Source organism: Lepisma saccharinum, chromosome 8, assembly GCF_977018435.1.
Source record: "Lepisma saccharinum chromosome 8, izLepSacc3.1, whole genome shotgun sequence".
NCBI classification, from domain to species: Eukaryota; Metazoa; Arthropoda; class Insecta; order Zygentoma; family Lepismatidae; genus Lepisma; species Lepisma saccharinum.
Window position 1 is genome coordinate 3,947,385 of NC_139236.1, and position 13,913 is coordinate 3,961,297.

Genomic DNA, 13,913 nt, shown 5'->3' on the forward strand with positions numbered 1-13,913 from the left:
ATATACTTTACTATTATAAAATTATTAGTATTATTATTAACAATTGCTAATGTTATTGCTACACTGTCCACAAAAGATATGATTTCTCTTAACATAATGCAGGATTATATTAGGTATGCACAGGTAATTTCTCTAAGTTACGCATATAGGATATACTGTGAATTATTTGTTATTGAAAATAATATTAACTCAAAAGTTTTCTAATTTGAGCAGGATTAGCATAACTCTCTTTTACAATCTTATGAATAGAATTACATTTTTGGACATTAAATCTTGAGTAAATTTCCAATGCATACAATGAAGAAACTAGTATTATAGACACATATCCATGTCATCACTTAATACACTCTTGTGGACTTCCATGAGCATAATAAAATAGATTCCTACCAAAGGTAACAGAAAGCTGATTCATATTATTTAGGTGGGAAAAATACAAGATTTAAGTTTTCCTTTTTCTTTCCCATGAGTTAGTATCATTTTCCCAATTGTAATAAGCATGGAGCTAACTATGTAAAAGACAGACAAAAAATTTGCTATGTAACATGGTCATATGAAAAAGTAGAATCATATTTATTTTGAAATATTTTGCAGAGTAAAAGTTTTCCTCTCAAAAGTAATATGAAAATATATAGCTATGTTTGTAAGACATTCATGACCATTTTATATGATTGGAAAATTTGTATTTCTTCCAGATATGAAATTAACTTTGCTTCCATTTTGTTCATTGTAGCTTGCAATGCCAGGATCTCGTGAGCTGACACTCAATGGAATTGGGACAGGGTTGAACCTGACAAACAATCTGAGGGTAATTCCAGGAGTTGCAGGCAATGTGAAAATTGGTACTGGCTACTTGTTTGAAACGCCAATTTACTGGCAACTTCCTAAAATGTTCCTAGGAGACAAAGTAAGATATTTTGTCAATGCATATGTAGTATTTATTTTTGTATGAGCAGCCTATTTGCAAAAGATGTAATTGAAGTGATACTTTCAATTGCATTTAGTCACATTTTATGTTTGTTTTGTTGCATTTTTTTTTATTGTATCAGAAAATTACTCTAATGAAGAATACTATCTGACCATGGATTGGATTGGATTGGATTGATTTGTTGTTTTAAGTCCACTTTATGCACAGTAAGGCTAATCAGGACTGGACCTACAGTTTAAAGTGGGATCCGAACCACAATGTGCCTCCACCAGGAATCGAACCCGGGACCCCTTGATTACAAGGCAATGACGCTACCACTGCACCATCGGGGAGGCCTATCTGACCATGGAGAACAAGACTAGCTTGAGAGGATAATTCAGAATGTGAGAGGGAAGTACGTAGAAGCACTCCTCAAACTATGCTGTGCATTTCACTTGTATGCACTTGTTTTGTTTATTATTCTCACCAGTGGTGGCTGGTAGCTAGTATGATGGGTAGTGCCAACGTGATCAAGAAATCGAAAAATTTTTGCTAGCATATGTCATAGAAATCTAATGAATTAGGTAATTTTAATGGAACTTTGTTTACTAAAATTGCAGACAAAAATTCAGAGTTCCTAAGATTGGTTTATTTTACTTCACATTGGTACTAATTTTGGCTAATCGCGAAGATAAGGATGAGTGAACACTCACAAAGAACACCGATGCCCAGACCGAGATTCGAACCTGCAATCCCTGGCATCCTAGCATGCTGTGCGGAGGTCGGCTAGAGTTTCTAGGAAATAAATGTGATTATTAAAATTTCGATGCCTTTCACCTTTACCATTTTTTTTATATATATTTTTAAATAGAATTGATGTTTAAATCTGGCATGGGACAGCCAAGTTGTTTAACTTTTAATTTAATATCATATAGTATCTTGAAAAATGGTGTATGTAATAATGCTCTAAACTGACTCATCTTTACTAACAACCCTTCCTTTCACACACCATTGGACACATTCACTTCACTAAAAAGAAAAACACTGAACAATTAGAGACACCTGAGTCGATCACGGCTTGCTTTGTTTATAATTTGCAACCCCAGCATGTCAGACGGTACATCAAAGATCGGAGTTACTAACAACTGACATATGATTATCTGCTAAATGAACTGTAGATCTACAATTTTTAGAATTCAATGCCAGAAAGTGAATTATATCTCCAAGTGAAATTCTTATACTGATAGATTTTCCGTGTGATTTTTTACAAATATTAAAGTAAAAAATCCCCTGGTGATGCGAATTCCCTTTGATATTTAGGCAATTCTTTTGTACAGTAAATGTCTTCAATGTTGTCAATGTCAGTTGCAACACATGAGTGTCTGTGTGTGTGAGAGCAAGGGATATATATCTTTCCTTAAGGAAGAAATCGATAACAAAAAAGTCTGGATGGCTCTTTAGACTCATATATCTAAATGGTTATATAAATTTGGGGAAGATATTACGTTCGTTCTTGCCAAGTATGCAGGAAAGTATCTTTCTCGCGAATTACTTCTCCAATGAGTATTACAAATCAGTCAGGATTAGTCACTTCTCTGTGAAGTTTGCAACTATGTCAACACAATGCGACGTGAGCTGGCATGGCTGGTTGTCTTATGGCTGCCACTGGGTTACCACCCCACCTTCTCGCTCATTAACTGCGGAGACTTTTTCATGCCTCCGCGCATGCCTCTGCGCTTAGGCCATACTATGCTGGCCCAGAGCAATTGAGAGAACAGCTGGGGATGCGGCGAAGGAATTGAGGTGGCTGTAAGCTGGAATGCTAATGAGATTCGAATCTCCTCGTTCGTAAATGTATTAATTTTACTATATTTTGGCAAAGCAAGTGCTATTTCTTTTTCTGAGGGTAGAGCCATGGCACGGTAGAGCCGCCGCTGATTCTCACTGTGTTGTGTTATTGATTTGTGATGTCTGTTATAACTTTTTTCTTGTATGTATGCATTGCTTGCATTGTAGAATTATTTTCTTGTGGTTTACTGTTATTACAGGCATAAGAAACCAGTTTTTCATTGTGACGTTTCAGGAGAACACACACCCCCTTCATCAGACATTTATTTTTAGTTTGACTAAAGATACAGTTATAACAATGGTTAACAATTTTTTAAACAAAAAGAATCAGTTTTCTTATTTTTGTAATAACCGTAAACTACAAGAAAATAATTCTGTTATAACTTGTAACAAACCATTTCATTTCAAATGAAGCAAAGATAATTCTGCACAACATAATTAATTTTAAATAAATACGGAGAAAATAGTACTCACTTTATCTGCAAAACTGTTTTTTTATTCTTTGAACAAAGTGAGTACTAGTTTATTCGTATTTATCTACTGCCGTGTCTCTCTTTTCCTAATTATGAATAATTCATTTTTGTGATCAAGAAGCAGAAATGGTGATGTTTTGCCCCCTGTTGCTCAATCTACAAAAGTCAGACTGCTGACACACCCAGCTTCCACCAATTGCCAAAACTAAATGGTAAACTAACCACATATGCATTACATTATTAGACCCAAGTGGAATTGTAGATCAGGGATTGTTAAATTAGGTGCTAGGTTCAGAGTTCTTAGCATTTAGTTTTGGCATTTGGTGGAAGCTGGTGCACTCTGAAACCCAACTCACTGACATGTCATTGTCTCCAAGAAAGATGATTTGTTGTGAACCCTTCCATTATTCGTGAACATCTTTTTACATATTTTGCCTGCGATCTTACTACACTTGACACTTCACAACAGACAATTTTCATGGAACCCACTTCCTGTCCTAAATACACTTGCTGCCCACCCTTTTTTTGCCACTGAATACTTGCAGTTAGAGATGCATGCTTCTGTCCATGGTCTAAACTAAGGCAACCAGACTGTGTAAAGCACAAATGAGAGTGATGGGTGATATGCCTATGCTAGAGAGCCAGTAGCAAATTCATTTTCTTAAACAAAAGTATAATGAAATCATAGTGGTTTGCATGGTGTGAAGTAAAGAACACGGTCTACTTGATTAACAACAGTTGATCAGTGAGTTTGAAAGGAAGCATTTCTAGCCTAATGCGTAGATTAGAACTCAGAAGGGTGTTTTAGTAGGAAAACAAGCTCTGTGGCAGTTTGTTCACACTGTGGGATCTACCTCTGTGATATGTGTGAACTTATCTTTATGCATTGCTGCATCACATATCTATTCACACCTATTATTTTGATCCTACCCTTATCTTGAAAGCCCATGTTATTTATCCCCTCTGCTTATTCTTGCTATACTTGTACTGAATATCCACAATTTCCTTGTAGTAGTTTGGAAATCCTTCAAGTGTATATTAACTTTTCAAGTTTTTAAATTAGTAATTTGAAATCTCATAGGATATACTGTATTAGATTTACTGTATAAGGCAGCTTTCAGCCCAAAATATCAAGTGACAAGCAACATGCAGTAAGCAATGAGAAACAAGCAGCATATGATGTAAAAATGCATTCACCGTGCATGCACAACCAACAGACTGAGGTGATGTGATGCATGTTATTGAGAAAATGGCACACAAGCAGGGTGGATAAAAATCTTGATTTAAATCGATTTTTTCATTTAAAAACACATGTTTAAAATTGGTTGTTTGGTTTTTGGCACCATACATACAGATATATTTTCTTTATAAAAAAAGGATTTTTCTAGTAAACGGCACTGTAAAATATTTGAACAGTATGATTAAAGCCAATAAAAAATTATATGTAAATATACATTTTTTTCTGTTTATGATGCTGTATATTTGCATGAACCTACCATGAAAATGTCTGTTGAGTTTGTAAATGAGACTCTAATAATTTCAATAAATTTTCTTCCAGTAAAAATAAAATATTCTCAATGGACTCTACAATTGTAACTTAAAATATTTTTTAATGTCTTTGTAGCTGAATTTTGGCAATTTTTTTAATGATAGTTTGTAAAATTTCAGCTGCTATGCTTATTTACAGTTTAATGATAATGACACTATTTACTGTTTTTACATGATTGGTATTTTGTATACATTTCTACACAAAATGTTTACTACTTTTGCCTATAAAAAATTACTGAACTTTAAATCAAGAGAAATGTAAGTGTGTTTACAGTTTACATATTACATTTCCTTCACCCCATCAGTATTTTGTTCCCTTTCTGTTCATTTCTTAGAGCCTAATAAACATCATTAAATGATTGCGAGATTAATGTACTTTCACCAAAAGTGATTCTGATATCTACAAAATCCTTATATACATTATTTTATAAATTATTTATTTAAAGTGATTTAACTCAGTGATTTAAAAAAATCATGTGATTTAAATCAATCCACCTTGATCACAAGCAACAAGTAACATGTGTTGCTTATCACTCTGTTCTGAAAGTTGTCTTAGGCAGGAGAAATATGTAAAATATGAGAGCAGTGTCGATTAACTTCCTTTTGATTAGTGATTGTAATGGAAATTATATGTGCGGATGGTTGCTTGAGTCTTTAGGTTTACATAAACGGCTGGTAACATGCTGACAATGTAACAAGGGTTGGAAACCTTATATAACTTTTCCCATTGGTGATTTCCAGTTAAGATTACAATGTGGTGCTTATGCCTCATTGTGTGCAGCAGAAGACAGTTCCACTATGTACTGAACGTCTGTTGTAGTATACACCAAAACAAAAGTTAGGGTAGCCACCATTACTGTTTATTATGAGAAGTAAAATTACATAACAAGTCAGTGACATTTAGAAACCCCTTATTTTAAAAACAATTAAGATTGATTTTTTTTTTACTTCGCTTCTTGTGCCACTTTTTTGCTAATTTGCAAAGATGGGGATGAGTGATAATACGATGAAATTGATGTTTGACACTCACAAACATCCATGCTTAGACCAGGATTCGAACCCGGGACCCTGTCGTTGTAGCACGATGTGCTAACCACTCTACCATGGGAGCCAACGGAAAAAAATAAAGGGAAACCGGAAAATTATCATGAAGATCTTCATACTCAGATTACTACAATTTCTCATTCCAAAGGAACAAAACCATCCATTGCCTCATCAAAGCTCAAAGAAAGCACACACAGACACAATAAACTGCTTGGCACAACGCAGTAAACAAATATGTTTTTGTTAGATGATCTGGATTGTAAGAGAAAAGGGTAGAACATTATAACATTACATTCTTTCTACTTAGTGCATATTTATTCTTTTATCTTAAAATATTACTGACTTTTCTTTCTGGTGTTGGTGATCTTAACCCTTAACTTGTGAGGTGCGGTTTCACAGTTTCAGATTACCACCTTTCGTTCAAGCTAGTGTCGCCACCTTCCATCTACCTTACACAATAGTGTCCTTGGCCCTCCTTACAGCATCAGTTTCTCGCCAACTTATCACGTGTAAGGAGTGAGAGTTTTTTATTGCCAAGTGCGGTCTGCCTGACATACCTCACAAGGGGCGTTATGGCGAGTGATGCACAGTCTTCTATTAGAATTAGAAAAACGTAAAAATATTTTTGAACACTTTTTGCTTTCTGTAGTTAAATTGGATGTACAAGTTGCCAGATATATTGTAAAAGGTTATTTTTGTGTATATTTTTGATAGTATGACAAGTGAAATGAATATGTTCACATTAAAAATATTTTTTGTAGATGAATAAACTAATGAATATAGTAGCTGTGTAACTTACATTCTGGCACTAATTGCTGTCAAATCAGTCCCTATTACCCATAATGTATTATTCTTCAATATCAGAAAGTTAAACTGTTAATTTATGTTGAAACAGGGGTGAAAAAATTCAGAGTGGTCTGACAGACGTACCTCACAAAGTATGTCCCAGTATAAGCACCTCACAAGTTAAGGGTTAATGCCCATAAGGCTCCATACTGAACTGTTAAGTTGGGATTGCTTATAGTTGGGATGCTAGCATTCTCCCCTGCATCTCCAATGCAATGATTATTGTAATTATTATATATTTTCTAATTAACTTCTAATTAATAGAAGTAATATGAATTGGAATTCAGTAATTTGTGTGTAAATAATAATAACTGTTACACGATTCTTTGTTGTTTTTTAGGTTCTCTCATACAGTGGATATCTCAGGTTTACTGTACAGACAGAGGGTGGAACCACACTTTTGCCTGCAAGTGTATTGGACTCCTATCCTCTTGTGCAACTTCAGGGAAATGACCATCTTGTTCTGGAGTACTTTCCATTCCAATATAGCCCTACTGGTAGATACAATGTCAGGTGAGATAGTACTCATGTAATTCTTTCCTCTTATTTTTACAACACCAGCGAAAGAGTTATAAAATACTAGTGTATATGATGTAGCTTTTAACATAATTTAACGGGCATAAGTAAATTTTATAAGGTATATTCAATGGGATATTTTGTTTACACACATTACGACAGTTAAAAGAAATTCCTAATAGCATTGATGCAAGAATTTTTTTATTCACAAGCCAAAGAAAACGTATAGATAAAATTCCTTTGACTGTTTTTGAAACAAGTTATTTATGGCCAGAGTCATCTCTGCACTAAAAACAAATCTCCAGCTATTTGAGTCTTTTGAATAGATAAAAATTCCAGAAGTATCAACCTGACAACTCGAGGCTTAAGGAGGATAGTATCATCTTTCCCCATGATATTGTGCACTGTTGTTATTGAATTATATGGGTTACATGCATTGGGGTGCCTGGAGGGAGGGGGTTGTTCATGGTTATAAATTTCCCTTCCTATCTGGCCCAGCATTTGTTAAAAAGAATGTTCTTCTTGGTGCCAAACATACATGGTGTCTGTAAAGTCCTGCACCATGGGTCAAATGGTAAAGTTACTGCTTTGTTCTTTTGTTGTCCAACCACATTACATCAGAGCTGTGGAAGACTGGATTGCTCACAGAGGACCAATTGAATGGGCTCCACACCAGTGCCGTATTCTCCCATGTTTTTACTGCCAGTAAACCAACTTTATTCCCATATATAGAAATTGCTGAAAAATTTGAAGTTGTCGGACTTCTGTTTTTGTTTTACTTGCATGCCTGCATTGGTGTTTTATTTCTATTATATCTAATTGATATATAATAAATATATAAAATAAATAAGAACTGTTGTAGTAAAACAGGTCAAATCTTCAGAATGCGCCACTGCTCCACACTCACTGGATTTGAATCCTTTGGGCTTTGCATTCTGAGGGTATCTGAATCCCAGGTATAGTGTTTAAGGATCACAATCTGTCCCCACCTCTATATCTGGGTCGAGGATGAATGCAGTACCATTGCCCCAGATTATGTTCCCTGCGTGACACTCTGGCAGAGAACATATTGAACAAAAACTGTGATTTGGCCTAAGGTGCAAGACTTTTTGTACACAATGTAGGACTAAAATGTAGGACATATCCAGAGAAGAGGATGTCTCATAGCCCTAAGCAATGAGAACAGGGGCAGCATATACATAAGAAAAAGCTTGTTTAAATCATTCTGTGGAAATTAATGTGTAAGATAACTGGCTATATGTACACAATTTTGTTATTTGCTAGGCATTTTTGTGCATACTATCTATGTTTTTGTTTAATGTCTAGCTACCTTGCTTCTTCTGTCTTTTTTAGATTTCATGAAGCTCTCTGGAGAATGAAGAACAACCCCACTGGCCGTGTAAGCAGAGCTATGATGATGGTGGCTTTGCAAAAGGTGCAACATATATTTATTAGAGCAACTGACTCTGTCAACTTTAACAAAGCATTGTGAGTGGTTTTATTTATTTATTCAAAGTTTCAGATACAGCACTTTTAAGGCCATTTTACACTGAAAACTCTAACAAATAACAAGAACAAGTCAAGATGGTTTAAGGTAAAAACAAGAAAAGTTAAATATAAACATAAGACATAAACAAGGAAACAAACAAAGATTTACGTATTCATTTTTAGGGAAGATCGGAAAATACTTTCAGGGTTAAAAATGTCTATGTTTGTGGGTAGTTTATTGTAGAAGTGGGGCAGCCTGTGGAATAGAGCGCGCTGTATAAGGGAAAGCCTAGCGGTAGAGTTGTGGAACAATTCAGTGTTTCGGGTGGATCGAGAGGGAACTCTGAAGTTGAATTCTGTAAGAAGAAATTCAGATCTTAATTTCCCATTGATGATTTTATAGAAACATTTCATATCGGCCATATCGCGTCGGGTCTGCAGTAACTGAATGTTCAAAGTAGTCAGGATGTCAGGTTTCTGAAGATGCCACAAAGAAGGAATTCTATGACGAACAATGGCGGTAAAGAAGCTGAGGACGGAATCTATGCTAGAAAGATTTGTATTGGAAGCCATGGCCCAGACTGGAGAACAGTATTCGAGAATCGGAGAAATGAATGACTTGAAAAACAGGCTAAGAGAAGTTGGAGTATCAATTTCAGTGAATCTGTAAAGGAGGCCTAAGAGGCGCATTGCACTTTTAGTTGTAGCTGCGATGTGTTCCTTAAAGTTCAGTTTTTCATCTATGATAACACCTAGATCTTTTTGGGTCGCAACTGTAGTAATATAATTGTTTTCAAGAACATAATGAGAATGTATTTTGTTCTTTTTTAAAGAGACTGTGAGGGAGGAACATTTCTGTGGGTTAAGTTGTAGATTCCACTGCTTACACCATGTGACATGTTCGGAAAGAGCATTCTGGAGAATCACAGCATCTTGCGTGGTTGAGATTTCTTTGAAAAGTTTACAGTCGTCAGCAAACATGAGTATCTTGACAGGAAGTGAGGAAAGTCTTTGAGGGAGATCGTCCATGTATAGGATGAACAAGAGAGGGCCTAAGATGCTCCCTTGTAACACCCCAGACAAGACAGGAAGAAAATCAGAAGAGGCGCCTGAAAGGGTGACATGCTGTGTCCGTGAGTGTAGATAATCCTGGATTAAGGAGAGAAAATTGCCATGTATGTTAAATCTAGTTCGTAATTTGTGAATAAGAAGAGCATGGTTTATTTTGTCAAAGGCTTTTGAAATATCCAAGTATATCACATCTAGCTGGGAATTTTTGGAAATAGCCCTAGTGGCATGTGAAAGGAGAACTGAAAGATTAGTCAAGCAAGAGCTACCTGGAAGAAACCCGTGTTGGGCAGTACTGATATGCGGAGATGTAAATCTGAATAATCTGTCCTCAATGGTTTTTTCACAGATTATAGACAGAGGTGACAGGAGTGATATTGGTCTGTATGATGTAGCACTATTTTTGTCTCCAGATTTGTGAATGGGTACAACGTTAGCTTTCTTGAACATCTGAGGAAACACGCCTTCAGAGAAGCACCTATTTAGCAAGAGAGAGAGAAGATGAGCCAAGAAGTAAGCAGTGTTACGGAGGAAAATCGTGGGAATTTCATCCGGTCCTAAAGAGCGGTGTATGGGTAATGAGGCAAGGAGAGATTTAACTTCATGAGAAGAGGTATTGATAGTGGAGAGAGAGTGTGAACAGACAGACTGCACGTCGGGGAGTGGGTTGATTGAAGCATGCGAGGTTTTCATGAAAGAAACTGTTGAATAAGTGCACTCTTTTATCTCCACAGGCTGATTCCGAATTGTACTTGATTTCCATTGGGACGCGTGGTTTCTGCTTTCTTGAATTTAACAAAGTAAAGAATTTCTTTGGATTGGTAAGGCACTGTGCTGTTACGTTGTCTACGTAGTCCTTATATTTTTTTTTAAGTAAATATTTGGAGTGACGTCTAATACTACAGAAGGTTTGGTGTGTATGCACATTGGGACATTGTTTTCACAAGTTCCAGGCTTCTTTTTTGTTTTTTAACACCAGGAGAACTTCATTGTCAAACCACACCAGATATTTTGTCGATTTAGGTTTCCTGGTCGGCACGAAGTCATCAATCACGGCGTGCAGTATGTCCACAAACATCTCCACTGATTTGTTGACGTCATCATCCTGCACCAGACACCATGGGTAGAAATGAAGAGCTCGGCGAATGTCTTCCAGGGTGCATTCCGCCACAGGTGATAAGGCTGCTTTTGCGGTCGAGACTTTCTCTTCTCCACGGGGGGCAAGTACACTAGGACATCTAGCGAGTCGTGGTCCGATGGTAAAATGTTTCTTTCCTTGGTTATTTCTGGATCAGGCAGGGTTGCCAGGATGTAATCTAAGTTGCTATCACTGCGTGTCTTATGCATGTTGAATTGCTTCAAACCAATGCCATTCACGAATGTGTCCATGAACCATTGATCAGCCGGGCAGTTTGGAGTACCAGACGTGGGGGTGTTCCAATCGATGGAAAGGTTAAAGTCACCAAAAAGCATTACGTCACCACACGTTAAGGCTGCCAAGACTGAATCCCTGCAGGCTTCCAGAATTTGCACGGGAGAGTTTCTGTTCGGTCGATAATACGAACCAATTAAAATGTTTCTACCTTTCTCAATGTTAAGTTCAACCCACACGATTTCACAGTCACGGTTCAGATCCTTTCGAATTTTGCTTTTCCACTTCACATACGCACACCATCACACCCCCTCCTCTTTCAACTGGCCGATCATTTCGAAAAATATTGAAGTGACTCACAAAAGGCAATTCATTGTCTGGAACAGTGTCGTTCAGCCAGGTCTCCGTAAACACCAAGCAATCGTAATTCAACAGCTCCCGTCAGTTGAGTAGTACAGTCGGTGAGTTTATTTTTTATGCTTTGAGCATTTTGGTAATAAACTGAGAGGGAGGTAGAGTTCTGTTGGAGGGGCCCGGGGTTCAGATGAACGTCACCACACAGGAGAACGAGGCACAGGAAGTAACGGTAACTGGCGAGGGTTGTTGACTTACCTCCAGGGTGCGGGTCCCGTGGCATGGCAGCGGAGAGCTTGAGAACAATTTGAATAGCAGGAACAAAGTAACTTCTATAACCAAGTATCCAGTTTGTGATTACAGGATCCCTAGCCCACATTGACAAGCCAGGGTGTAACTTCACAGTCTCATGACGTTGAAAAACACAAATTGCACAAAACACTACAAGAACACAGGCTAAACTTGAGGAGCGAAGAAACGTACTCTGTCTACCATCCGCCATCTTGACTTTTATTAATGATAAGAGCTACTTAATTTTAACATAAATATGCATGCAAATATGCAAATAAATATCACTAAAGCTCAATATAAAACTAAAAAAAAAAGATAATAAGTAGAAACTACCATTTGAACTTTCAATAAATACAGCAGCCATATTTAAGTTATCATAACTTTTAGGCTGTCCTCTGGGCAGTAGCATAATGAAGTATGAAGCCAGAGATCCCATGTTTGAATCTTGGTAAGACATGGATGAATCTTTGTGTTTGTCCTATCGTTACAAGCTAAGGTTCCATCCCAGGGCTGGTCCCTGGAGACACAACTGGGGGCGTTATTAAAACCTTAGCCCTACCGGATTTCACCCTATGTAGTCGAGGGTAGGACCCATTGACCAACGGGCGGTGAGTCAGAGGTAGAGCAGTTATATTAAAGAAACACAAATAAATGGCTAACTGACTGAGCTTTTATTGTGCTAACAGCAGTTCACTAAAGGGGAGAAGTTAGTAGGAATAGCACCATAAAGGGGCAGGTACTTATCTCGATCCTGAGCGCTGGTTCCCCTGACTGGCCTGAGGTGTCTCGCCTCTGGACAGGCCCTGGCCTGCGCCGCATGGCTTCTGGGCAGCCTTGTAGACAAATCTCCCCATCCGGTATTGTCACGCTCTCGCAACCTGATCTCGATCCTTGGCATTCTCGTTGGCTTTTCCTCCCGAGGCAGGTTGTTAACTCCATTTATAATGCTCTCGAGAGTTGAGAAATGCTTAGAATAGGTTCTCCAGGTATGGCTGGTAACACTATCATCCATTTCATCTTTGTGGTTAACTGAAGAGGTAGAAAAGGGATGAAAGAAAACAAAATAGAATGAAAGACAGCTATTAGAATATAAGTCCTTCTGGGGATTGGGAGTTTGGAAGATTGTGTGGCAATGAATCTCTTGGTGTAGTATATAGAGAAGCAAAATTAAACATGAAACTATCAAAGCAATATTCAGTCTCTTGCCTTGTTCTTTGGTGAATATCATCGCCAATTGTCATTCACATGCATCTATTTTGCTTATCACTTAATGTAAGTGGAGAATGGTAAACAATACTTTTCACATAATCCCACAAGAAGTCTAGTGTTAATACTGTTCTGAATAGAAGGGGAGGGTGGGCTATAACAATTTCTTCTGTATTCAAGTGTAAGGTCAATGTACTCTCACTTTCAGAGACTTAACGGTGGTACAGTACATTCTTGTTGAATAATAACTTCAGGTTGCAAGCCATCAACATGAGGTATTGCATACTGTTGCAATATATCTAATTACTGGATTTGTTTCGAACAAACAACCAACACATTGCACATGTTCTGGCATTCATGGCATTACACTCACTAATTGTGAGTGAACAAAACACCCCACATTCCTATGCATACTGCTACTATCTGTTGATGGACAAAACTTTGAGAGAGTTTGTACAATACACTGAATATACATATGATTTAGTTTACCCACAATACTGTTTCAATACACCAAAGGAACTCTACTGAATGACACAAAGGTGGAATGCAATACCTTATGTAAAAGTTTTAAAAAAAAAGGTAAAGTGCTCCCCTGTGCTTAGCACCACGCCATGAAGGCGTATAGGGGGTGTGGGGGTAACGCCCCACACTTTCTTGATCCGGTTGTGAGTGGGGTGATGTGATCAGCATCATGCCCCTGACCGCCTTTACCCCCCAGGGTTTCCCCCAGGTACCCATGTCATTCGACGCTGGGTGGTTATGTAAAAGTTATTCATTCAAATATGAGAAGATGTCTGAGCTGAATTAAAGATAAACAACACAATAACTACAAACATGAAAGTACTATACTCAATATTTGGGGATTTTTATTGTTCCTTTTTTATTCTGATTTTAAAAGAAGTAATGACATATTGAAATTTTTGTGAGCTATCAAGTCAATTGCTTGCCTCACAAC

General features: G+C 37.3%; 1 protein-coding gene across 3 annotated transcripts in view; it reads left to right on the forward strand.

The window, feature by feature from the left end:
• Positions 1-13,913, forward strand: part of wb (wing blister) — an 849,362-nt gene that overhangs the window by 677,431 nt on the left and 158,018 nt on the right. For all 3 annotated transcript variants that reach the window (XM_083126284.1, XM_083126285.1, XM_083126286.1), the window contains 3 exons: positions 731-904; positions 7,004-7,176; positions 8,533-8,667. In XM_083126284.1, coding sequence (XP_082982410.1) covers positions 731-904; positions 7,004-7,176; positions 8,533-8,667 — 482 coding nt within the window. The remainder of the gene's footprint in view (positions 1-730; positions 905-7,003; positions 7,177-8,532; positions 8,668-13,913) is intronic.